The 27,582-nt window shown below is 46.0% G+C and overlaps 1 protein-coding gene across 1 annotated transcript; it reads left to right on the forward strand.

Annotated features, from left to right (window-relative positions):
- Nucleotides 1–2,125: 2,125 nt before the first annotated feature.
- LOC147087884 (NACHT, LRR and PYD domains-containing protein 14-like) lies at nt 2,126–25,931 on the forward strand. The gene is made up of 7 exons (XM_085977778.1): nt 2,126–2,221; nt 14,064–14,269; nt 24,608–24,712; nt 24,883–25,053; nt 25,195–25,365; nt 25,505–25,672; nt 25,844–25,931. The coding sequence occupies exons 1-7, from the start codon at nt 2,126–2,128 to the stop codon at nt 25,929–25,931; spliced, it is 1,005 nt and encodes a 334-aa protein (XP_085833904.1).
- The last annotated feature ends 1,651 nt before the right edge of the window (nt 25,932–27,582 follow it).

Here is a 27,582-nt window from a genome sequence, read left to right on the forward strand (position 1 = left end):
AAGAGAAATAATTAAGAATCAACCTTGTACCAGCTCTTTGAGCGCCGGCAATATTCCGGCCAGAGTGCGGGTTTGGAGGCAGGTCTGCAGTCAAAAACACAAAGATTGACCGGGTCGGTATCCCGCTGTAAACCCGCCTCCTTGTCAGTTTCCCAAGTGTCGGGTCTGTCATCCCTGAACAGACCCAACACCAAGCGGCGGGTCAGCCAATTTCAATACTTCAAAGCTTGTTAAAAGGTAGTTACGCATCATTTCCCCATGTACTTACCATTTGACCAGGTTAATAACGAGGTTCCTGGAGAGCGGGTATTATGTCAGGTTCGTATGTCGTGTTCTCAATGACTCTCCATTGCTGTGAGTAGGTGACCGATGCCAAAGTGGTTTAAAACCTACCATTTCACAGCTGTTCAATTCCCAAACTTCGAAGCTGGAGCCTTCATGATTTGGAACCCACTTTTGCGCTTTATGCAGATAAGAAGTGTTTGGAGTAAACTCGCTCTCCCCTGTCACCTCCTTGGATCAGCCTCTCTCACCATTAACAGATCGCTTCTGTCATCTCAACTTCAGCTGCCATCTATTCCAGTAGCATCGGTACCCTTGAAAAAAGCTCACCTTGGTCCTCAGAATCGCACCACAATCAGCCCCAACACCAGCAGTACCAGGCACACCAGCATCACCAACAACAACACCAACCTGCTCCGCAATAACCAGATGTTGCACAGGACACAGGGCATCAGCACCTGAGCACATAGATGCCAGGGATGAACTCGCCATGGCCAGAATTACTGCACTTAACACCATGGCTACCACATGATGCGCCAGGTTGGCACCACCATACACCAGCACCATTAAACATCTCTACAATGCCGAAGCCATTCCATTCACACTCATCAGCATTGTGGGGGATACTATTATGTCTCACCATTCACTGCAACTCACTAAGCCAATTCCAAAAGTGCACACAATTCTGTCCAAGAACGCAATGTGTTGAAAATAAAGATTTCAATGTTTCACAGCACATCAACACAAACTTCACATGAATATTGGCTAAAGCACCCAAGTGCCTACCTTTGTGTGTTTTTATTTGGGACGCTTGCAGTAGGTTGAGTGTGAGGGGTGGCGAGTGAGATGTAGAGAGGGATGGGGGAGGTGCAAACTAAGTTGGTGTGAGTAAGGATTAGCAGGAGTAGGATAGGGAAGGCACATGGCTGGGGATGTGATGAGTGGCACAGCAGGATGAGGTTGAGTGTGTGTTGCAGTAACTTTTTGTAATCTACTGAGATCATTGAACGGTTTGTGCCACTGCAGCCTGGTCCACCGGACGACACACCTGCTTGTGCCCCACTGTGCAATGTGCAACCAGGCTGCATTGGTCTCCAGGGGAGGTGTCTTCCGCACATTGGAAAAGAAGAGAACCTCCCTGCGTGCTGTGACTCTCCATAAGTATATGGAGGGAGTCATGAGAGAGCCTGCGTGCAGCCATGCTCCTCTGTGCAGGGGTTGTTAGTGGTTGAAGCAACTCCATGCTGTAGAACACTTGACAGCACAAATGCCAAAATCAATTTGGACATGACCCCTTTACAGAATCCGGCTGATGGCACGTCACCAAATGACATCATCAGACCTGCTTCCGTTTTATTGGTCTGGAACCTCGCAGGGCGGGACTTAACAAGCCCCATCAACGGAAAATTCTTCTCTCACAGCGGGATGGAGCCAGGGACGGTGTCGCCATCCGGCGCCAAGCTCGGTCGCACTTAGCTTGCCTCGGGAGGTGAAATCGTGGCCTTTGTGTCTGTATTGCGTGCTCGTTTCCCTATCCTAGTGCTCCTATGAGGTATTTCCCCAGTGGCTACAGCTTATGAGCTGGAACGCTGCTGAATGACCATTGTGGACACTTCAGATGGCTGTGATGGGTGACCTCGAGCAGCTCTGTGCCTAGAAGGGCCGGCTGCAGACTGTGGCATCTTGAAGTGGGTCCACGTGGCTGTGTGGCACTAACAGGTGCACTGCTGGGCTGGTTGCTGGGGGAGTAGACATGCTGTCCTCCTGAGAGAGGACAGTAGGTGCCTCTCCCATGGAGCCAAGGCCACCCTCCTGGGACTGTTTCTCAGCACTCCTAGCAGTAATGGCAGATGCCATGGAAGACGCCAGCAGAATCTCCATCATGGTGGGCGCCACTGGTGTGCTGATGGAGCTGATCACTCGGCCCATATTGCACAGAGTGGGCTCCATGCCTGTGGAAAGCCTTGACACAAGTTGGAGCTCACTGGCAGGCTGCCCAGTGCACCGAGCATTTCCTGATATATGTCCATCAGCTTTCTTCGGTAGGCGGGTCCCTCGACGTCAGTATCTGAGTCCACTGCAGCAAAGTTAGAATGTGATCTCGCCCTCCAGTGAGCACGTGCCCAATCCTCCATCCCCATCTCCTGAACGTTCACCATGTGAGGACCCCTTATCTAGCCTAGCCTCGCCTCTAAAATGCATGTGGTGCCAGTATCTGAGCTGCTGCTTGCAATGGTTACCTCGAGTAATGTTGCAGCCCCAGGAAGACTGGACTGCTGTTCCTCTACTGACAGAAGGATGTCAACATCAGCAGCTGAACTGAAAGAGATGGACAATTGTTGCCTTTTACTTTAAAGTTGGAACAGAGAGAGAGGGACATTTCTGGTGAAAGCACCTGTAGTTTGTCGTGCACAGGGTCAGGGTGAAATAGATGTAAGAAGCGAAAAATAGGAAAAGGTGTGAGAAAATCTGCAACGTTTCCTCCAGTGATGCCAGTCGCCACGGACATGGCTCTGTCCCTGCTGGTGATGGTCAGTACATATTCTCTGCGGTGGGAGAGTATGTTCAGACAGGCTCGGCCTCGTCTGGTGACAGCTTCCTGTCTCAAGTCCACTTGAGCTTCTGCAAGAAGGGAATGTGTTCGTAACATTCTTGTGAGGTGTTTGAAAATGCGCATGTCATGGTAGAAAAGCTGGTATGCAGCGTATGGGATGTTAGATTTGGGGTGTGTGACTTTGAGGAGAAGGATATATAGTGAAGTGTGGTGCAGTGTTTGTGGGGGGTGTAGAGAAGTAGGTAGGGGAGTATTAAGAGTGTAGTGAGGCTGGAGGTGGGGGAGGTGTGAGCAGAGAGTAAGAGAGAATGTTCTTACCTTGACGACTCCAATGGAGTCATTACGGAAAAGCAGCCGTGTCCTGGGAGCTAAGCCTCCAGCACTGCTAAAATTATCAGGGAGGTTTATAAAATTATGAGGGACTTATATAGTGTGGATATGAAGCAACTGTTTCGCTAGAAGAGAGGTCAATAACCAGGGAGCAGAGATTTATAGTAATTGGTAGAAGGATTAGAGGGGAGTTGAGTACTTTTTTCACCCAGAGGGTGCTGGGGGTCTGGAACTCACTGCCTAAAAGTGCAGTAGCGGCAGAAACCCTCATTGCATTTAAAACGTACTTGGATGTGCACTTGAGAGCCTCCACAGCCCTCTGGGGTAGAGAATTCCAAAGATTCACCACCTCTGTGTGAAGAAATTTCTTCTCTCAGTCCTGAATAGCCTAACCTTTATCCTGAGGCTGTGGCCCCTGGTTCTTGACTCCCCAGCCAAGGGAAACATTCTCCCAGCATCCACCCTATCAAGCCCTGTAATAATTTTGTATGCGTCAATGAGATCCCCTCTCATTCTTCTGAATTCAAGAGAATACAGGCCTAGCTTACTCTCTCTCTTCTCACACGACAGTCTCGCTATCTCAGGAATCAATCTCGTGAACTTTCGTTGCACTCCCTTCATGGCAAGTATATCCTTCCTTAGGTAAGGTGACCAAAATTGTACACAGTACTCGAGGTGTGGTCTCACCAAGGCCCTATATAATTGGAGTAAGACTTCTTTACACCTGTACTCAAATCCTCTTGCAATGAAGGCCAGCATACCATTTGTCTTCCTAATGACTTGCTGCACCTACACATTCACTTTCAGTGACTCATGTGCAAGGACACCCAGATCCCTTTGAGCATCTGCATTCCCCAATCTTTCACCATTTAGGAAATACTCTGCCTTTCTGTTTTTTCTACTAAAGTGGATAACTTCACATTTATCCACATTATATTCCATCTGCCATGTTCTCGCCCACTCATTCAGCCTGTTGAGGTCCCTTGAAGCCGCTTCACATCCTCTTCGCAACTGACACTGCCACCTTGCTTTGTGTCATCAAATTTGGAAATGTTTCATTTAGTCCCCTCATCCAAATCATTGATATAGATTGTGAATAGTTGGGGTCCAAGCACCGATCCTTGCGATAACCCACTAGTCACAGCCTGCCATCCTGAAAAAGACCTGTTTATCCCTATTCTTTGTTTTCTGTCTGTTAACCAATTCTCAACCCATGCTACAGGAAACTCTCGATTTACCGGCACCCAAACAACCAGAAATCTCGGTTAACCGGCAAAATTCAGTATTAGGTTCAGTTAAGTTTTTCTTCATATTAGTGGCCGTTTCTTGATTCTTGGCTGTGTAATCGGGGGTTTCTGCACTAGTTGCTAAGCGACAGGGACGCTTGGTCTGTGGCCAGGGATCTTGCAGCTGTTGCTATGCAACAGGGAAGCCTTGTTTTTGTTGCTGTGTACGGAGCTCTCATACCTTTTAACTACAACTCTGTAATCTGGAGTTTTTGATAAACCGGCACCACGCCGGTCCCATCGGTGCCGGATAAAAGAGTTTCCTGTAGTATATTACCCCCAATTCCATGTGCCCTAATTTTGTTCACCAACCTCTTGTGTGGGACCTTATCGAAGGCCTTCTGTAAATCCAGATACTCCGCATCTACCGGTTCCCCTTTGTCTACTCCACTAGTTACATCCTCAAAGAAATCCAATAGTTTTGGCAAACAGGATTTCCCTTTCATAAATCCATGTTGACTCTGCCCAATCTTACTATTAGTTTCTAAGTGCCCAGTTATTGCATCCTTTATAATCGATTCCAGCATTATCCCAACTACTGATGTGAGGCCAACAGGTCTGTAGTTCCCTGTTTTCTCTCTCCCTCCTATCTTAAATAGCGGGGTTACATTTGCTTTCCTCCAATCTGCAGGAACCGTTCCAGAATCAATAGAATTTTGGAAGATGACAACCAATGCGTCCACTATCCCAATGGCCACCTCTTCCAAAACCCTAGGATGTAGGTCATCCGGTCCTTGGGATTTATCGACTTTTAGTCCCATTAATTTTGCCAGTACTGTTTTTTTACCAATAATTTCTTTAAGATCCTCATTCTCGTCACACCCTTGGTTTTCTCGTATTTCTGGGAGGTTTTTTGTGTCTTTCTCCGTGAAGTCAGAAACAAAGTATTTATTTATTTTCTCTGCCATTTCGTCATTCCCCATTATAAATTCTCCCATTTCTGACTGTAAAGGACCTGCATTTACCTTTGCCAGTCTTTTCCTTTTCACATACCTATAGAAGCTTTTACAATCCGTTTTTATATTTTTCGCTAGTTTGTGCTCATATTCCATTTTCCCTTTCTTTATCAATTTCTTGGTCCCCCTTTGCTGATTTCCAAAAAATCACAATCCTCAGGTTGATTGCTTTTTCTGGCTACTTTATAAGCTTTCTCCTTTGACTTAATACTAGCTTTAATTTCTTCTCTTAGCCATGATTGGATCACTTTTTTCCTTTTGGGTTCTTATGCCCTGGAGGAATATATGTTTGTTGCAAATGGCCGAACCCTTATTCTGAGACTGTGCCCCCTGCTTCTAGACTGCCCAGCCAGGGTAAAAATCCTCCCCGCATCTACCCTGTCAAGCCCTGTAAGAATTTTGTATGTTTCAATGAGATCATCTCTCATTCTTTTAAACTCTAGAGAATATAGGCTTAGTCTACTTAATCTCTCCTCATAGGACAATCCTCCCCATCCCAGGAGCAGTCTGATGAACCTTCGTTGCACTCGCTCTATGGCAAGTATATTCTTCGTTAGGTGAGGAGACCAAAAGTGTATACAATACTCCCGGTGTGGTCTCACCAGGGCCCTACATAATTGCAGCAAGATGTCTTTACTCTTATACTCAAATCCTCTTGGTAATAAAGGCAAACATACCATTTGCTTTCCTAATTGCTTGCTGCTTTCTGTAGCTCTAGAAGCCATTTGACCAATTCACAATTGTCTCCCCATTGTCTGTATGCGGAGAGCACTGTTACAAAGTGTTGGTTACCTTTACAAGGTGTTGGTTACCTTTTAAGTCGTGTCAGGGAGGCCCGATATCTAGCACCCACCCCGGCCAAAAGAAAGCACAGGTACATAGCCAGTGAATAGCACAGGTAGCACTAACTGCACCACTGGCTCATTACAATCAGAACAAATAATACCTGCTGCCTTAGTCAACGCTAAGAGGCATGTACAGTGCACCCTCCGTCACTGCATGCCTGTTTTCTGGCCCGATCAAATTCTAGGGCATGCAGTCTGTATGTGCAACACCACTCAAACATTGTTAGTATTTTCTGAAACAAAATAACAGCGGGAAAATTCTGAGAAGCAGAATAAATCCACTTGACCCAAACAAGTCTGTCTCTGTACTTCTCATCTTACTTCTTAGGCAGTCCCTCATAACCGAGGATGACTTGCTTCCACACTAAAAATGAGTTTGCAGGTGACTGAGTCCAATGCGAAACCTACAGTCTCTGTCACAGGTGGGGCAGACGGTGGTTGAAGGGGCGGGTGGGTGGGGTGCTTGGGTTGACTTGCGGTGCTTGCGCTTGGCTTCCGCTTGCTCCCAGCGAAGAGACTTGATGTGTTCGGCACCTTCCCGGATGCTTCACCTTCACTTTGTACGGTCTTGGGCCAGGGATTCCCAGGTGTCGGTGGGGATGTTACAGTTTTTCAAGGAGGCTTTGAGGGTATCCTTGAAGTGTTTCCTCTGCCCACCTGGTGCACTCTTGCCCTGTCGGAGCTCCGAGTAGATTGCTTGTTTTGGGAGTCTCGTATCGGGAATGTGGACAATGTGACCCTTCCATCGGAGCTGCTCAAGCGTGGTCAAAGCTTTGATGCTGGGGATGTTGGCCTGAGCGAGAACACTGACGTTGGTGCACATATCCTGCCAATGGATTTGCAGAATCTTGCGGAGGCAGCGTTGGTGGTACGTCTCCAGTGCTTTGAGATGCCTGCTGTACATGGTTCATGTCTCTGAGGCATACAGCAGGGTGGGTATCACTGCTGCCCTGTAGACCATGCGCTTAGTGCCGGGTTTGAGGTCCTGGTCTTCAAACACTCTCTTCCTCAGGCGACTGAAGGCTGCACTGGCACCCTGAAGGTGGTGTTGGACTCTGTAACAGTGAAGATCTCACCTGCCCATCTGTTTAGTGTCTGCACAAACTCATCTGATTGTCTTTCAGTCCCATTTACATTGCCCCAAATGCCCTTCCCTGGTAACTTGATCCCCTATTCTATTACCCTTTCGGTGAAATAATTTAACTCAATTCCATCTTAATCCTTACCTCCAACTTGTACCTTTCTGTTAGTACCTGATTCTCTTCTCAGTGAGCCTGTTCCTGCAGCAATGTTGTTAATTCCATTAAAAATCAGACAACTTCAATTACAAGTCCCTGACGTCGCTTCAGTAAAAGAAACTAATCCCATTTCCTCGACCTTTCCTCATCGAAAATTCCTGATGCTCTTAATCATCTTTCTTAATTCCATTCCATTCCTAGTCTATTAAATAGAACAATGGCAAGGCAGCTAGGTCCCGTGGAGTGCTCATCCTGTGCCATGTGGGATGTCCTGGACACTTCACGTAGCATGGACGACCACAAGTGCAGGAAGTGTCACCAACTACGGCAGGTCGAGATCCGTGTTTCAGAACTTCAGCGGCAGCTGGAGTCACTGCGGTGCATCCGCGAGGCTCAGAGTTACATGGATAGCACACTTCTGGAGGTTGTCACCCCACAGCTTAAGAGTGTGCAACCAGAGAGGGAATGGCTGACCGCCAGACAGAAGAAGAGAACCAAGCAGGTAGTGCAGGAGTCCCCAGAGTGAATCTCGCTCTCCAACCAGTATTCTGTTCTGCGTACGGTTGAGTGCGATGGTTCCTCTGGGGAATACAGCCAGAGTCAGGTTCACGGCACCACTGGTGGTTCAGCTGCACGGGGTGGAAGGGAGAGGAAAGAGTGGAAGACCAATAGTGGTAGGGGATTCGATAGCTGGGGGAGCAGACAGGCGTTTCTGCAGCCGTAGAAGTGACTCCAGGATGGTATGTTGCGTCCCTAGTGCCAGGATCAAGAATATCACTGAGTGGCTGCAGGACACTCTGAGGGGGGAGGGTGAACAGCCAGGGGTGGTTGTCCATATTGATACCAACGACATAGGCAGAAAGAGGAATGAGGTCCTGCAGGCAGAGTTTAGGGAGCTAGGAGAGAGATTAAACGCGGGATCTCAAAGGCAGTAATCTCTGGATTACTCCCGGTGTCACAGGCTAGTGAGTACAGGAATAGGAGGATAGAACAGCTGAATGCCTGGCTGGACAGATGGTGCAGGAGGGAGGGTCTTAGATTCCTGAGGCATTGGGAGCATTTCTGGGGAAGGTGGGACCTGTACAAGCCGGGCGGATTAAATTTCATGGGCACCAGCACCAGCATAAGGGAGTAGAAAGGAGGAATAATATGCATGAAAGAGTGAGTGTGCTGCATAGTACTAGTGAAGAAAGTAGCACTGGAGGTGGAAGTAAAACCATATTAGATAGGAGCAGACCAAGAAAGACTACAAAAAATTCAAAAATGGGTTTAGAATGCATATATGTAACCGCACAAAGTGTGATGTATAAGGTTGGTGAGCTACAAGCACAATTAGCCGTCTGGCATATATATATATATAAATATTTGCTGATGGCACCTAACTTGGTGTGGCAAACAGTGAGGATGATACCAGTTGATGACAACAGGAAATAGGCTAGCAGAAAAGTGGCAGATGGAATTTAAAACCGAGAAGTGTGAGGTGATGCATTTTGGCATAAGGAAAGGGAGAGGCAATATACACATAATGGCACAGTTTTAGAGAGTGTGCAGGGACAGAGGGCCCTGGGAGTTCATGTGCAAAGGTCCCTGAAGGTGGCAGGTCATATTGAGAGAGTGGTTAGAAAAGCATATGGGATCTTGGGCTTCGTAAATAGAGGTATTGAGTACAAAAGTGGAGAAGTTATGCTGAACCTTGATAAAGTGCTGGTTAGACCACAACTGGAATATTGCATCCAGTTCTGGTCACCACACTTTAGGAAGGATGTGAAGGCCCTTGAGAGGGTGCAGAGGAGATTTACCAGAATGGTTCTGGGGATGGGGAATCTTGGCTACAAGGACAGGTTGGAGAAGCTGGATTTGTTTTCAATAGAGCAAAGGAGGTTAAGGGGTGAATTGATAGAGGTGTACAAGGTTATGATGGGTTTGGATAGGCTAGGCAGGGAAAGGCTGTTCCTACCAGATGATGGTACAAGGACTAGGGGACACAGATTTAAGGTTTTGTGCAAGAGATAGAGGGGGGGATGTGAGGAGAAACGTTTTTACACAGCAAGTGGTGAGGACCTGGAGCTCGCTGCTGACGGAAGTGGTGGAAGCAGATACACTCGCTGTTTTTAAAGGGAGACTGGATAGGCACTTGGGGGAAATAAACTTGCAGGGCTATGGGGATAGAGTGGGGGAATGGGACTGACTGGATTGCTCTACAGAGAGCCGACATGGATTTGATGAGCCGAATGGCCTCCAACTGTGCCGTTATGACTCTATGACTATGATTCATCCAATCGTAGCAAAATAATCGAAACTCCTGCACGTTTTTCTCTATCCGCTCCCGCACTGTTACCTCTGGTATCCCCCAAGGATATATCCTTGACCACCTCCTATTTATGATCTGCAATCTGTCCCTTGGCGACATCATCCGAAAACAAAATATCAGATTCCACTGAAGAGACTCAGTTCTCCCGCACCACCATCTCTCTCAGGCCCTGCAGTGTCTCTGATGCGTCACGCAGCTTGTCCGACATCCAGTATTAGCTGAGCAATCGCTTCCCCCCTGTTAAATATTGGGAAAACCAAAGCCATTATCTTTGGTCGCAGCCACAAACTCCATACCCTAGCCACGGACTCCGTCCCTCTCCCTGGCAACTGTGTGAGTCATGACCAGACTGTTTGTAACCAATGCATCCTATTAGATCCTGAGCTGACCTTTCACTCCCATTCTCTCTCCATCAACAAGACCACCTACTTCCACCCCTGTAACATTCGCTGTCTGCTCCCGTGCCTCAGCCCATCTAATGCTGAAATCCTCATCTATGCCTTTGTTATCTCCAGTCTCAATGATTCCAACACGCTAAGGATGGCCAACCAACCACGTTCCACACTCTGTAAATTTGGACTTATCCAAAACTCTGCTGTACCTATTGGAACTCGCAGCAAGTCCTGTTCATCCATCACCCATGTGCTCGCTGAACTACTTTGGGTCCCAGTCTGGCAAATTTTAAAATTATCATCCTTGTTTTCCATCCCTCCATGAGCTCACCAATCCCTATCTCTGCAATCTTCTCCAGGCCTACAACCCTCCGAGATATCCGCACTCCTCAATTTTGAACATTGTGCATCCCTGATTTTCACCTCTCCACTATTGCCGGCTGTGTTCTCAGCAGCCTCGGCCCTGAACTCTGGCATTCCCTCTCCAACCCTATCCGCCTCTACTTATTGCCTGTTCACCCTTAAAATTCGACCTCTTTTACCAGGCTTTTGCTCACCCGATCTAATATCTCTTTATTTGGCTCCGTGTTTCATTTTATCTGATAATGCTCCTGCTATGCCTCTTGGGACGTTTGTACGAAGTTCAAGTGGCTATGTCAATTCAAGTTGTTGTTGTTAATGCTCTTTTTACCTTCACAATAATATTAAAATTTCCCTGTGACATGTTAACCGGAAATATATAGAATTCCACAAGAACTGACCCAAGACTTGATCAAATAATTGGGGATCATCAGTACATTGCTATCACTCTCGACGTGCTGCATATAGAAACATAGAAGATAGGAGCAGGAGTAGGCCATTCGGCCCCTCGAGCCTGCTCCGCCATTCAATGAGATCATGGCTGATCATCCAAATTCAGTACCCTATCCCTGCCTTCTCCCCATATACCTTGATCCCTTTAGCCTTAAGAAATATATCCAACTTTTCTTGAATATATTTAATGAATTGGCCTCCACTGCCTTCTGTGGCAGAGAATTCCGCAGGTTCACCACTCTCTGGGTGAAGAAATTCCTCCTCATCTCAGTCTTAAATGGCTTACCCCTTATCCTTAGACTATGACCCCTAGTTCTGGACTCCCCGGACATCAGGAACATCCTTCCTGCATCTAGTCTGTCCAGGCCTGACAGAATTTTATAGGTTTCGATGAGATCCCCTCTCAATCTTCTAAACTCCAGTGAGTACAAACCCAATCTCTCCTCATACGTCATTCCTGCCATCCCAGGTATCAGCCTGGTGAATCTTCGCTGCACTCCTTCCATGGCAAGAACATCCTTCCTCAGATAAGGCGATCAAAATTGCACACAATACTCAAGGTGCGGTCTCACTAAGGCCCTGTACAACTGCAGCAAGACATCTTTGTTCCTGTACTCGAACCCTCTTGCTACGAAGGCCAACATACCATTTGCCTTCTTAACCGCCTGCTGCACCTGCATGCTTACCTTCAGCGACTGGTGCACAAGAACACCCAGGTCTCGTTGCACTTCCCCTTCTCCCAATCTATTGCCATTCAAATAATCTGCTTTCCTGTTTTTGCCACCAAAGTAGATAAACTCACATTTACCCACATTATCGTGCATTTGCCATGTTTCTGCCCAATCACCCAACCTGTCCAAATCATACTGGAGTTTCACGACATCCTCCTCACAGCACACCCTCCCACCCAGCTTTGTGTCGTCTGCAAATTTGGAGATACTACATCCAATTCCCTCGTCCAGATCATTAATATACATTGTGACCTGCCCCTCTCTCAGTGCTGCCCAATAAGTACATTGTGAGCCTGTCACCCTCTCAGTGCTGCCCAATAAGTACATTGTGAGCCTGTCCCCCTCTCAGTGCTGCCCAATAAGTACATTGTGAGCCTGTCCCTCTCTGTGCTGCCCATTTCCCGATTTGCTATTTGTATAAAGCTCCACTCTGCTGGGTGTGGGGTTCAATCATTTATCCATTATAACCACTGCAGCCATGTAACCAGAATCACCTGTGGATTTGTAATGAGATGTCTGCAGTACATTGTACTACTGATAGTATTCACCATCAGAGGCAACATTTCACCTTTGCACAGCTCGCCATATTAGTTCCCATGTAGATTTGAAACTGCTCACAGAAATTTCCTGTCAACCAAGATTCACATGAACTGTTTTGATTTTCTAACTGTCTACGATTAAAATTTTGAAATAGTTCGTGTCACATTTTACTGAAAAGCAGAGCAGTATATTTGAGCCTTCTTTGTCAATATAACTAACATTGAGACCACTTTCTGTCTGTTCTAATTGAAGATCTTCAACAGAAACACAAGGAAACACTCCGGGTACAAACTGAAACACTGAGAGTGAACACTATCCTAATAAAGGAGAAGGTTAAGATTTTCCAGCTGGTTGATTGATACGCTGAGCTAACGGTCATTTCCACTGTTCGAGATCGGACACTTGCAGAACATGAACTGCTGGCAAGAGGCCGAGACCATGAAGAGTGGAGAGAGAAACATCTCCAGAGAGAGCTGGAAAAAATCCGAACTGATCAATTGTTCGAGAGCTGTTTTTCCCGGAGAAAATCCAATTCTGGGAGTTCAGGGGCAGTGAGCGGAGTCCCGGGGATTGGAAAAACAACAATGGTAAAAAAGATTGTTCATGACTGGGCCATTGGGAAAATATACCCACACTTTCAATTTGTTTTCAGCTTTAAATTCCGGGATTTGAACGCTATTAACTGTAGGATAAACCTGAGGAATCTGATACTGGATCTGTATCCTTACTTTGGGAATATTCTGGGAGAGCTCTGGAACAACCCAGAGGTATTGCTGTTTATATTCGATGGTTTGGATGAATTCAAGGACAGGATCGATTTTGCTGACAATCGGAGAAATACAGAACCTCAGCACATGTGCACAGATCCCGACTGCTGGTGTGAAGTGTCTGACATTGTGTACAATTTAATACAGCACAAGCTGCTCCCAGGATGTTCAGTGCTAGTGACCAGCCGCCCCACTGCATTACATTTATTGGAAAAGGCTGAGATCAGTGTCTGGGCTGAAATCCTGGGATTTGTTGGGGAAGAGCGGAAGGAATATTTCAACAAGTTTTCTGAAGATCAGACTGTGGCAACAGTTGTTTTCAAACACGTGGAGGAGAATGAGATCCTGTACACCATGTGCTACAACCCTTCCTACTGCTGGATCCTCGGGCTCTCACTGGGCCCCTTCTTTACACAAAGAGACAGGAATCAGCAGCGAGTTCCCAAGACCATCACCCAACTATATTCCTACTATATTTACAACATTCTGGAAATCCATTGCCCAGAGATTGAAAGCCCCCGTGATGTTTTACTGAAGCGTGGTGAGATGGCCTTCACAGGACTCTCCGATAAGAAGATTGCGTTTAGAAATGGAGATTTGATCAAGTACAATCTGCAACCTTCCCAGTTCCTGTCTGGGTTCATGGTGGAACTTTTGGAGAGAGATAATTCTGCCCAGAGCGTGGTGTACACATTCCCACACCTCACCATCCAAGAGTTTGTAGCCGCACTCTCTCAATTCCTGACTCCAGATCCCGGGGACATCCTGAAACTCCTCGGAGCAGCCCACAGCAAGGAAGATGGGCGATTTGAGATATTTCTCCGTTTTGTTGCTGGTCTCTCCGCTCCACGCTCAGCTCGGCCCCTGGAGGAGTTTCTGGGTCCATTTCTTCATCAAACCACCTGCCGAGTGATTGACTGGGTGAAGGAGAAAGGTTGAAGGACAGATTGGAAACACGGAGAGTGAAACTGGTAAAAGGAACCTCCTGAACACATTCCACTCCCTGTTTGAGTCTCAGAATAAAGCACTGGCTCGGATCACAGTGGGACCTGTGGAATCAGTTACATTTCGTGGATTGTCATTGACCCCGATTGACTGTGCGGTCCTGTCTCATGTCATTGGACTCTGTGATACAATAAAACACCTCGATCTGCGGGAAAGCTACATTCAGTGTGAGGGTCTCCAGCGGCTGGGACCCGCGCTGCCCAAATGCCGGGAGTTGAGGTAACTGTTTATTTGTGTCTCAATGTTGGGTGAATTGTAGAACAGTCACGGATTGTTTTTTTCCGTATGAAGGTAAACAAGCAGTTCAGTTAAACCAGAGAGAAGCAGATTCAACATAAATATTACCAATAATAAGAGGATCGGTCAGTAATTCCCTAAGGACTGGAGAAATTAAAATGGATCCTTGTGAACAAGTAAGGATTTTACAGTCTTTATCAGATCAGCAAAAATAGGTCACTGAGAATCTGATAATTTAATTACAATAAATCATATTTAATAAGGTTGGACAGCGGAATTTAAAAATAAAATATAATCCGGCAATAAAGATAAAGTTAATTCAAAATATTTTAACTGGAAACAGGACAGAAACCCAAGTTTAAATCACTAACAGTTAGATATTTACTCCAATACTGTGCAGGGTGTGTCTTGTCTCAGGGAAGGTTTCCTGGATTGGGAATATTGGGGAACCTGGAATTTTTTCAGCTGTAAATGTTTAGAATTATTCACATCCTGAACATTGAGTAAAGATTGATATTCAGGATCTTAAATCTGACGGTAAAAAGGTTCCAATCTAACGTGTTGTGGGGTATTAGCCCCGGAGTACAGACACACAGCGGGGATCATACGGGCCTCACACACAGCGGGCGGCTCCTGGGTAAACCTGGGGCAGTGAACCGGGAATTCTCCATTATCCGCCCCGTGTGTGTGAGGCCCCGTTCGGGGAGGGAACTTTCGATATTCCCCAAAAACTGTCGGGCTAGCTACACCTGAAATAAATGTAGAGCCAGTTTAATGGGAATAAAGTGAGAGACTCCCGTCCCCTATAAACTAGGGGCTCAGGGACGTTTAAAATTGTAACGGGACAGAATAAACTCTCCTTGTTACATAAAATCCTGGGGGACGGATTTTACATCAGCAGTTAGCGCCGCTCCACAATATAACTTCCCCCGAGATATTATACAGATTATTATAATGCATAGAGTATAAAATACAGGGAATCACCGCTTTATCATTTAATTCTGGGAAAATTGCCCCATTCCCGTAAAATCCGGGATTTAAGGGGGCAGCAGAAATGAGACAAGTTTCTCCAAACATAACGCGGCCGATCACTGAGCTCCAGGAGGGTAATTCTGATCATCAGGGAATAAGATCATGAGGGACATTTAAAGGCTTCACACAGACAGCACTTTATTTAATAAATACATTTACGAATATATGGGGAGTTGGACAGAGTGATATTCATTCCAAGTGACAGGTTCGGGGGGAATTTTGGGGGTGGAGGTCTGCGGGTGCGATTGGTGGCGGGTCGGGTTGGAAACTGGATTTTTTCCCCAGCGGGTCGCGACCCCGCTGTCAGCATGCCGGCCACTAGCCTTTCCCAAATGACGGATCTGTCAGCTCTGAGCAGACCTGACATGCAGCGACAGGGGAGCCAAATCAGGTCATTATGACCCAAAGCATTAACAGCTATTTTCAGCTCACCTTCAGAGTTTACCAGGTCACTCACGGGTTCACGCTGCTCGGGGATCACGTCACGTAAGCAGGGCAGGAGTTGAATGGCCATAGAATCAACTCATTACTTGACAGCTGGAAATAAGAACATAAGAAATAGGTGCAGGAGGAGGCCATTTGGCGCTTCGAGCCTGCTCCACCATTCAATAAGATCATGGCTGATCATCTTCCTCCTCTCCACTTTCCTGAACTATTCCCATATCCCTTGATGCCCTTAATATTCAAAATCTATCGATCTCTGCCTTGATGACTAAAAAAAAGAGAGAAGATGAATTATGAGAGTAAACTGGCAAGAAATATTAAAACATAGTAACAGCTTCTATAGGTATACAGGCAGAGAGTAGCTAAAGTAAACATTGGTCCCTTAGAGGATGAGACTGGGGAATTTATAATGGGGAACGGGGAAATGGCAGAGACTCTGAACAAATATTTTGGATCTGTCTTCACGGTAGAAGACACTTACAACATCTCAATAATGGATAATCAAGCGGCCACAGGGAGGGGGGAACTAAAGACAATCACTAAGGAAAAAGTACTTGGTAAAATAATGGGACTAAAAGACAAGTTCCCTGGACCAGATGGCCTGCATCCCAGGGTCTTAAAATAAGTGGCTGCAGACATAGTGGATGCATTGGTTGCAATATATCAAAATTCCCTGGAATCTGAAGAGGTCTCAGCGAATTGGAAAACCGCAAATGTAACACTGCTATTTAAGAAAGGAGGGAGACAGAAAGCAGGAAACTATAGACCAGTTAGCCTAACATCTGTCGTAGGGAAAATGCTGGAATCCTTCATTAAGGAAGCAGTAGCAGGGCATTTGGAAAATTATAATGCAGTCAAGCAGAGTCAGCATGGTTTTCTGAAAGGGAAATCATGTTTAACAAATTTGCTGAAGTTCTTTAAGGATGTAACGAGCAGGGTGGACAAAGGTGAGCCAATGGATGTGATGTATTTAGATTGCCAGAAGGCATTCGATAAAGTGCCACATAAAAGTTTACTGCATACGATAAGAGCTCATGGAGTTGGGGGTAATATATTAGCATGGATAGAAAATTGGCTAATTAACAGAAAGCAGAGAGCCGGGATTAATGGATAATTTTCCGCTTGGCAAACGGTAACTTGTGGGGTGCCACAGGGATCAGTGTTGGGGCCTCAACTATTTACAATCTACATTAATGACTTTGATGAAGGGACTGAGTGTAATGTAGCCAATTTTGTGGATGATACAAGGATGGGTAGGTAAGCAAGTTGTGCAGAGGACTCCAGGAATCTGCAAAGGGATATATACAGACTAATTAAGTGGGCAAACGTTTGGCAGATAGAGTATAATGTGAGAAATTGCGAAGTTATTCAATTTGGCAGAAAAAATTAAGAAGCAAATTATTACTTAATTGGAGAGAGATTACAAAATGCTGCAGTTCAGAGGGACCTCGGGTTCCTTGTGCATGAAACACAAAAAGTTAGCATGCAGGTATGAAAGTAATCAAAAAGGCAAATGGAATGTTGGCCTTTATTGCAAGAGGGTTGGAGTATAAAAGCAGGGAAGACCTGCTACAAATGTACAGGGTATTGGTGAGACCACACCTTGAGTACTGCATACAGTTTTGATCTCCTTATTTAAGGAAGGATATACTTGCATTGGAGGCAGTTCAGAGACGATTCACTAGGTTAATTCCAGCGAGAGGGGGTTGATTTATGAAGAAAGGTTGAGCAGGTTGGGCCTATACTCATTGGAATTCAGAAGAATGCGAGGTGATCTTATTGGAAATATATAAGATACTGAGGGGGCTCGACAAGGTAGATGCAGAGAGGATGTTTCTCCTCGTGGGGAAATCTAGAACGCGGGGGCATCGTTTCAGATTAAAAGGTCGCCCTTTTATAACTGAGATGAGGAGGAATTTCTTCTCTCAGGGTCGTAAATTTGTGGAATTCTCTGCCCCAAAGAGCCGTGGAGGCTGGGTCATTAAATACATTTAAGGTGGTGATAGACAGATTTTTGCAAGACAAGGGTCTGAAGAGTTATGGGGAGCGGGCAGGGAAGTGGCTTTGAGCACAAGATCAGCCATGATCGTATTGAATGGCGGAGCAGGCTCGAGGGGCCAAGTGGCCTATTCCTGCTCCTATTTCTTATGTTATGTTCATATGTTGAATATACTCAATGCCTGAGCCTCCACAAACCCCTGGTGTAGAGAATTCCAAATTTTCACACACCTGAGTGAAGAAATTTCTCCTCATCTCAGTCCTAAATAGCCGACTGCTTATTCTGAGACTATGACCCCTGGTTCTAGACTCCCCAGCCAGGGGAAACATCCTCCCTGCATCTACCCTGTCAAGCCCTGTAAGAATTATATGTTTCAATGAGGTCAATCTTGCTCTTCTAAACTCTAGAGAATATAGGACTAATCTACTAAATCTGTCCTGAAAGGACAATCCCCCCATCCCAGGAACCAGTCTGCTGAACCTTCGTTGTACTCCCTTTATGGCAAATATATCCTTCCTTAGGTAAGGAGATCAAAACTGTATTCCAGGTGTGGTCTCACCAGGGCGCTATATAATTGCAGTAAGACGTCTTTATCCTTATACTCAAATCCTCTTGTCGTAAAGGCCAACATACCATTTGCTTTCCTAATTGCTTGCTGTACCTGCATAAAAGCTACCATCCCACAGCCGTTCACTTTCCAAGCTCAGAAACTGTTGCTTACTGCATCTGGACGACAGATTGAGATTTATGCAGGCTGCAAATGTTTGGAGCAAGCTCCCTATCTACTGTCACTTCATTGGAACAACATCTCTCATCATTGACAGATTGCTTCTGTCATCTCAAGTTCACCTGCCATCTGTTACATCAGAATGGGTATGGCTTATGCTGCCTCACCTTTGTTCTCAGAATCTGACCATGATCAGCCCGAACACCATCAGTACCAGGCACACCAGCAGCAACCTTCGCCGCAATCACCTGATACTGCACAGGGCATCAGTACCCGATCACATTGCTGCCCGAGATGCCAGGGATGGCCTCACCAGAGCCAGATTTACTTCACTTACAAGCTTAAATTTTGTGTTTTATCGTTTCAAGGGTCTCTGTGGTGTAGCGGGGACAGTTGGTAAACGAGTGCCATTGAGTATATCATTTAATTGGTGGTATTGATTTGATTTAATTTGAATTAATAAAGGGTAAGTCATGTCAGGACAGCCCGGCCCTGTGGTATGCACCTCCTGCGCCATGTGGGAACACAGGGACACCTCCTGTGTCCCTGGCGACTGTGTGCGGGAAGTGTATCCAGCTGCAGCTACTGGCAGACCGCATTGCGGCGCTGGAGCTGCGGATGGATGCATACTGGAGCATTCGCGAGGCTGAGGACGTCGTGGATAGCACGTTTAACCAGTTGGTCACACCGCAGGCAAAGGTTGCACAGGCAGAAAGGGAATGGGTGACCGCCAGGCAGAGTAATAGGCGCAGGCAGGTAGTACAGGAGTCCCCTGGGGTCATCCCCCTCTCAAACAGATATACCGCTTTGGATACTGTTGGGGGGGATGGCTTATCAGGGGAAGGCAGCAGCAGCCAACTTCCTGGCACCAGAGAGGAAGAAAAAAGAGTGGGAAAGCTATAGTGATAGGGGATTCTATTGTAAGGTGAAGAGATAGGCGTTTCTGCGGCCACAAACGAGACTCCAGGATGGTGTGTTGCCTCCCTGGTGCAAGGGTCAAGGATGTCTCAGAGCGGCTGCAGAACATTTTGGAAGGGGAGGGTGAACAGCCAGTTGTCGTGATGCATATGGGTGCCAACGATATAGGTAAAAAACAGGATGAGGTCCTAAAAGCTGAATATAGGGAGTTAGGAGGTAAATTAAAAAATAGGACATCAAAGGTAGTAATCTCAGGATTGCTACCAGTGCCACGTGCTAGTCACAGTAGAAATAGAAGGATATTTCCGATGAATACGTGGCTAGAGGAATGGTGCGAGGGGGCGGGATTCAAATTCCTGGGACATTGGAACCGGTTCTGGGGGAGGTGGGACCAGTTCAAACCGAACGGTTAGCACCTGGGCAGGGCTGGAACCAATGCCCTAGGGGGAGTGTTTGCTAGTGCTCTGGGGGAGGGTTTAAACTAAAATGGCAGGGGTTTGGGAACCTGAGCAGGGAGACAGAGGAAAGGGAAACAAGGATAAAAGCAAAAGATAGGAAGGAGAAAAACAAAAGGGCAGTCAGAGAAATCAACGGTTTAAATCAAATATGGCCACAGTAAATAATAATTATAATAGGTCTAAGAGCGTTAAGAAAACAAGCCTGAAGGCTTTGTGTCTTAATGCGAGGAGCATTTGTAATAAGGTGGATGTATTAGCTGCACAAATAGAGGTAAACGAATATGATTTGATTGGGATTACGGAAACATGGCTCCAGGGTGGCCAAGGCTGGGAACTCAACATCCACGGGTATTCAATATTCAGGTAAGATAGGCAAAAAGGAAAGGGGGGTGGGGTAGCATTGCTGGTTAAAGAAGGGATTAACACAATTGTAAGGAAGGATATTAGCTCTGATGATGTGGAATCTGTATGGGTAGAACTGAGAAATACCAAGGGGCAGAAAACGTTAGTGGGAGTGGTATCTAGACCTCCAAACAGTAATGCGGAGGTTGGGGATGGCATTAAAATGGAAATTAGAGAAGCGTGCAATAAGGGCACAGTAGTCATCATGGGTGACTTTAATCTACATTTAGATTGGGCTAACCAAATTGGTAACAATACTGTGGAGGAGGAATTCCTGGAGTGTTTACGGGATGGTTTCAGGGACCAATATGTCGAGGAACCAACCAGAGATCAGGCCATCTTAGACTGGGTATTATGTAACGAGAAAGGATTCATTAGCAATCTTGTTCTACGAGGCCCCTTGGGTCGGAGCGATCATAATATGATCGAATTCTTCATTAAGATGGAGAATGAAGTAGTTGACTGTCCTGAATTTAAATAATGGAAACTACGATGGTCTGAGGCACGAGTTGGGTAGGACTGATTGGGGAATTATCACTCAAAGGGTTGACAGTGGATAGACAATGGCAAATATTCAAAGACCGCATGGCTGAACTACAGAATTTGTTCATCCCAGTTTGGCATAAAAATAAAACAATAAAGCTGACTCAACCATGGCTAACAAGAGAAATTAGGGATAGCATAAGATCCAAGGAGGGGACATAAATTGGCCAGAAAAAGCAGTAAACCTGAGGATTGGTAGCAGTTTAGGATCCAACAAAGGGGGACAAATGGATTAATTAAGAAGGGGAAAATTGAATATGAGCATAAGCTTGCAGGGAACATAAAAACTGACTGTAAAAGATTTTATAGATATGTGAAGGGAAAAAGATTGATGAAGTCAAGCGTAGGTCCCTTGCAGTCAGAATCAGGGGAATTTTTAATGGGGAACAAAGAAATGGCTGACCAATTAAATACATATTTTGGTTCTGTCTTCACAAAGGAGGACACAAATAACCTGCCAGAGATGTCAGGGAACATAGGGTCTGATGAAAGGAAGGAACTGAAAGAAATAGTTATTTGTAGGGAAATGATGTTAGGGAAACTGATGGGATTGAAGGTGGATAAATCCCCAGGGCCTGATAATCTACATCCTAGGGTACTTAAGGAAGTGGCCCTAGAAATAGTAAATGCATTGCTGATCATCTTCCAACATTTGATGAAATCTGGAGCAGTACCCATGGATTGGAGGGTAGCTAATGTTACCCCACTCTTCAAAAAAGGTGGTCGAGAGAAAACGGGGAATTACAGACCGGTAAGCCTGACATCGGTAGTGGGGAAAATGCTAGAGTCCATTATAAAAGATGTAATAGCAGAGCACTTGGAAAACAGTGACAGGATCGGACAAAGTCAACATTGATTTACCAAAGGTAAATCGTGCTTGACTAAACTACTGGAATTTTTTAAGGATGTAACTGGTAAAATAGATAAGGGAGAAGCAGTGGATGTAGTGTATTTGGACTTTCAGAAGGTTTTTGATAAGGTCCTGCATAAGAGATTAGCGTGTAAAGTTAAGGCACATGGGATCGGGGGCCAGGTATTGACTTGGATAGAGAACTGGTTGGCAGACAGAAAGCAAAGAGTTGGAATAAACGGGTCTTTTTCCGAGTGGCAGGCAGTGACTAGTGGGGTACCGCAGCGATCAGTCCTAGGACCCCAGCTATTCACAATATATATTAATGATCTAGACAAGGGAACTAGATGTAATATCTCCAAATTTGCAGACGACACAAAGCTGGGTGGGCGTGTGTGCTGTGAGGAGGATGCCGAGAAACTCCAGGATGATTTGTACAGGTTGGGTGATTGGGCAGAAGCATGGCAGATGCAATATAACGTGGATAAATGTGAGGTTATCCACTTTGGTGGCAAAAACAGGAAGGCAGATTATTATCTGAATGGCAATAGATTGGGAGAAGGAGAAGTGCAACGAGACCTGGGTGTCCTTGTGCACCAGTCGCTGAAGGTAAGCATGCAGGTGCAGCAGGCGGTTAAGAAGGCAAATGGTACGTTGGCCTTCGTAGCGAGAGGGTTTGAGTACAGGAACAAGGATGTGTTGCTGTAGTTGTACAGGGCCTTGGTGAGACCACATCTTCAGTATTGTGTGCAGTTTTGGTCATCTTATCTGAGGAAGGCTGTTCTTGCCATGGAAGAAGTTCCGTGAAGATTCACCAGGCTGATACCTGGGATGGCAGGAATGATGTATGAGGAGAGATTGGGACGATTGGACTTTTACTCGCTGGAGTTTAGAAGAATGAGAGGGGATCTCATTGAAACGTATAAAATTCTGACAGGACTGGACAGACTAGATGCAGGGAGGATGTTCCCGATGGTCGGGGAATCCAGAACCAGGGGCCACAGTCTATGGATAAGTGGTAGGCCATTTAGGACAGAAATGAGGAGGAATTTCTTCACCCAGAGAGTGGTGAACCTGTGGAATTCTCTACCACACAAGGCAGTAGAAGCCAATTCATTAAATATAATCAAGAAGGAGTTGGATATATATTCTTAAGGCTAAAGGGATCCAGGGGTATGGGGAGAAAGCAGGGACCAGATACTGAAATTGGATGATCAGCCATGATCGCCTTGAATGGCGGAGCAGGCTCGAGGGGCCGAATGGCCTACTCCTGCTCCTATCTTCTATATTTCTATGCTGTACACCCTGGCTGGCACATGATGCGCCAGGTTGGCACCAACCTACACCAACACCATAAAGCATCCCTACAACGCCCAGGTCATTCCTTTCACAGTCACCAGCAGTGCGGGGGATACCGTTATGTCTCACCATTCACTTCAACTCACTAGGCCACCTCCAAAGGTGCACACAGATGTGTCCAGAAACGGGAAGTTTTCAAAAGAAAGATTTCAATGTTTGGCAGCACATTAACAGAAAATTCACATGATCATTGTCTAAAGCACTTAAATGCCATCCCTTGTGCGTTGTTATTCGGTAGCATTGGACTGGGATGATGGTGAGTGAGTGGTGGCTAATGAGATGGGGATGTGATAATGATAGATAGAGAGGGATGGGTGGCGATGCAAGGTAAGTTCGTGTGAGTAAGAATGTGCAGGAATAGGGTAGGGAAGGCAGAGTGATGGGGATGTGATGAGTGGCACAGCAGAATGAGGTTGAGTGTGGCTTTGCAGTAACGTTTCATGATTTACTGAGATCATTGAAAGGTTTGCACCGCTGCAGCCTGTTGCTCCTGACGACATCCTTGCTTGTGTTGAAAGGATATTTACTTGTCCAAGCCTCTTTGGGGTTATCCCGGATCAGGCGTATTTCTCAGATGTTCACTTCCAACTAAAGGTTGAGGTAGCCGAATCCTAAAGACACTTAACTAGGTCTAAAGGTCCAGTCTATCTCTCCCTAAATGAAAGGAGCAACCCGAGAATATTACCGTTCTCCCGATGGCACTTTTAATAAGTTTAACCAGACAGTAAAGTCCAGGATATTATAAGGGTCCGGAGATCTCCTTCAGAAATATATAACTCTCCACCAAAGAGTGTACAGGGATTGGGTTCGCGAGTTATTGATACAAAAGACTTATGTGAGACAATTCTAAAAATATAGAGATTTATTTAAGAAACTGACATGCAATTCACAGTTGGTGAATCAGTCAATTGCAACGTTAACAGTTCTAAAAAGAGAAAAAATACAATCTTATTCTTAACAGAGAATCTTACCTTTAAATCTTAACTTCGCTACGGTATTATAGTTCTTAATTGATGGATATCCTGAATAGACAAGTTTATCAAGGTCGCAGTTACCTTCAATCTCCTAGGTACAAAAGAGTGAAGGACTACAGAGCCGCCCCTGTAGTCGAGAATTGCTTTGCTCGATTAAAGTGAGTCTCATTATCTCATTCGAGACTCTTTTTCAGTTGTTTTTCATAAGGTTTCTGTTGATCCAAGTTAATTATCACCAATCATCTTTTAGCTGACCTACTGAAATTCTTACTGCTACAGCATCAATAGCTATTGGGAGTTTACCATATGTGTGCAAAGGGCAGATGTACCTTACCTCATGTCATTTTTAAGAGGTTTTAATCAAGATCATTCATCCAGGGTCGACCATTGTCTTTGTTTTAATAAGGTTACCTATTCAGGGCCACCCATTCTTCTGCTTCAATAAGGTTACTTATTCAGGGTCAACAACTTGTCCTACTTCAATTCTTTCATAGCACTTTCATAGTTAGGTTTCTAAATTTCAAAACCCAGTTTGTCATGTTTTAAAGTCTACGGTCTGTCGGTCTCTCAGATTCTTGTGCTTCGGATCTCGCCTCCGCTCTCAGCACAAACAGCTCACTGACGGTTCTGGACCTGGGTTTTAATAAATTGAGAGATTCTGGAGTGAAGCTGCTGTCTGCAGCTCTGAGGAACCCGGACTGCAAAACACAGACACTGCAGTAAGTACAAGACTGTGTGAGATGGTGTTTATAATAACTGGATGTCTGACACTGAACATTAATAGAGTTATTAAAAAACACTGTACATTATTATTAGTATCAGTAATAGTGTTATAAATAAGCTCTGCGGAATTACCCTGATTCCTGTTATTTCTCTCTCTGATCCCCAGGCTGGATGATGTCGGTCTCACAGATCCTGGTGCCGGTGATCTCGCATCCGCTCTCAATGCAAACTGGTCACTGACGGGTCTGGGCCTGAGTGCGAATAAACTGGGAGATTCAGGAGTGAAACTACTGTCTGCGTCTCTGAGGAACCCGGACTGTAAAATACAGAAACTGGAGTAAGTACCAGACTGTGTGAGATTGTGTTTATAATAACTGGATGTAAAACACTGTACATTAGTAATAGTATCAGTAATAGTGTTATTAATAAACACTGGAGATTTACTCTGATTCCTGTTATTTCTCTCTCTGATCCCCAGTCTATGGGGTGTCGGTCTCACAGATTCATGTGCCGGGTATCTCGCCTCCGCTCTCAGTACAAACCGGTCACTGATGGTCCTGGACCTGAGTGATAATAAACTGGGAGATTCAGGAGTGAAACTATTGTCTGCGGCTCTGAGGAACCCGGACTGTAAAATACAGGAACTGCAGTAAGTACCAGACTGTGTGAGATTGTGTTCATAATAACTGGATATCTGACACGACATTATTATTAGTATCAGTAATATTGTTGTTAATAAACTCTGGGGATTTACTCTGATTCCTGTTATTTCTCTCTCTGATCCCCAGGCTATGGGGTGTCGGTCTCTCAGATTCTTGTGCCGAGGATCTCACCTCCGCTCTCAGTACAAACCGCTCACTGACGGGTCTGAACCTGGGATTAAACTCCTTCACAGACCGATCTGTCCCCGCTCTCCGCCACCTTATAATGACCTGCAGGAGTCTGGAGTGGATCCGGTGAGTGTTTGTGTTAATGTTTAATTTCATAAATAAAATATAAATGGGATTCAGTCACATTATGGGTAATATTTGCCTGAATTTATTATTGAAATATTAACCCCAGTCTCGCGGTTATTTACACTGTTGTTCAATCTGTTTATTTCCTGTTTTATCTTTAATCTGTTTCAGGCTGGGGGCGAATCAATTCAGTTCAACCGGAAAGAATCAGCTGGAGTCGCTGCAGGGAACAAGACGTGGACTGAGCGTGGAAGTGTAAACATTTCAATTGATGGCCATCACTGGTCATTTTTGGCCGATTTTCTGCCGCTCCCCTTTAAGTGGCCCTTTAACGGTTTCCATCTCGAGTTGAGCGCGCGTCATCTCCCATTGTGAGGTCAGAGGCCCAGCCACAGGGTCACGAGACTCAGCCGCCCGGCCGCACAGCGCTGCTTCTGCAGGATATCTGGGGCTGAATGTTCCCCAATGGGGCATTGGGGAAATGCACAGACAGGAAGGGCTCAGGGTGGGGCTCAGTCTGGGCTGCAGTGGGACACTGACAATTGCACTCAGTATTCCTGAGTGACTCTCCCAGTGAGGAGTCAGACTCTGTAACAAGTGTCCCTGTGTACAAGTGTATGTCTCTCCCAGTGTGGACTCAGACTCTGTAACAAGTGTCCCTGTGTACAGTGTGTGTCTCCCAGTGAGGAGTCAGACTCTGTAACAAGTGTCCCTGTGTACAGTGTGTGTCTCTCCCAGTGAGGAGTCGGACTCTGTAACAAGTGTCCCTGTGTACAGTGTGTGTCTCTCCCAGTGAGGAGTCAGACTCTGTAACAAGTGTCCCTGTGTACAGTGTGTGTCTCTCCCAGTGAGGAGTCAGACTCTGTAACAAGTGACCCTGTGTACAGTGTGTCTCTCCCAGTGAGGAGTCAGACTCTGTAACAAGTGTCCCTGTGCACAGTGTGTGTCTCTCCCAGTGAGGAGTCAGACTCTGTAACAAGTGTCCCTGTGTACAGTGTGTCTCTCCCAGTGAGGAGTCAGACTCTGTAACAAGTGTCCCTGTGTACAGTGTGTGTCTCTCCCAGTAAGGAGTCAGACTCTGTAACATGTGTCCCTGTGTACAGTGTGTGTCTCCCAGTGAGGAGTCTTGACTCTGTAACAAGTGTCCCTGTGTACAGTGTGTGTCTCTCCCAGTGAGGAGTCGGACTCTGTAACAAGTGACCCTGTGTACAGTGTGTGTCTCTCCCAGTGAGGAGTCAGACTCTGTAACAAGTGTCCCTGTGTACAGTGTGTGTCTCTCCCAGTGAGGAGTCGCACTCTGTAACAAGTGACCCTGTGTACAGTGTGTGTCTCTCCCAGTGAGGAGTCACACTCTGTAACAAGTGTCCCTGTGTACAGTGTGTGTCTCTCCCAGTGAGGAGTCGGACTCTGTAACAAGTGTCCCTGTGTACAGTGTGTGTCTCTCCCAGTGAGGAGTCAGACTCTGTAACAAGTGACCCTGTGTACAGTGTGTGTCTCTCCCAGTGAGGAGTCGCACTCTGTAACAAGTGTCCCTGTGTACAGTGTGTGTCTCTCCCAGTGAGGAGTCGCACTCTGTAACAAGTGACCCTGTGTACAGTGTGTGTCTCTCCCAGTGAGGAGTCAGACTCTGTAACAAGTGACCCTGTGTACAGTGTGTGTCTCTCCCAGTGAGGAGTCGCACTCTGTAACAAGTGACCCTGTGTACAGTGTGTCTCTCCCAGTGAGGAGTCAGACTCTGTAACATGTGTCCCTGTGTACAGTGTGTGTCTCCCAGTGAGGAGTCAGACTCTGTAACAAGTGTCCCTGTGTACAGTGTGTGTCTCTCCCAGTGAGGAGTCAGACTCTGTAACAAGTGTCCCTGTGTACAGTGTGTGTCTCTCCCAGTGAGGAGTCAGACTCTGTAACAAGTG

This window comes from Somniosus microcephalus, unplaced genomic scaffold (genome assembly GCF_052327205.1).
Source record: "Somniosus microcephalus isolate GS21.2 unplaced genomic scaffold, FLI_Smic_1.0 unresolved_chr5, whole genome shotgun sequence".
NCBI lineage: Eukaryota > Metazoa > Chordata > Chondrichthyes > Squaliformes > Somniosidae > Somniosus > Somniosus microcephalus.

Excerpts from the sequence above, each read along its gene's own strand:
- LOC147087884 (XM_085977778.1), top strand. The coding sequence starts at position 2,126 with ATGGCAGATGCCATGGAAGACGCCAGCAGAATCTCCATCATGGTGGGC. Across the intron at positions 2,222-14,063 it reads CTCGGCCCATATTGCACAGA|AATAAAGCACTGGCTCGGAT; the intron begins GTGGGCTCCATG and ends TTTGAGTCTCAG. Across the intron at positions 25,054-25,194 it reads TGTAAAATACAGAAACTGGA|TCTATGGGGTGTCGGTCTCA; the intron begins GTAAGTACCAGA and ends TCTGATCCCCAG.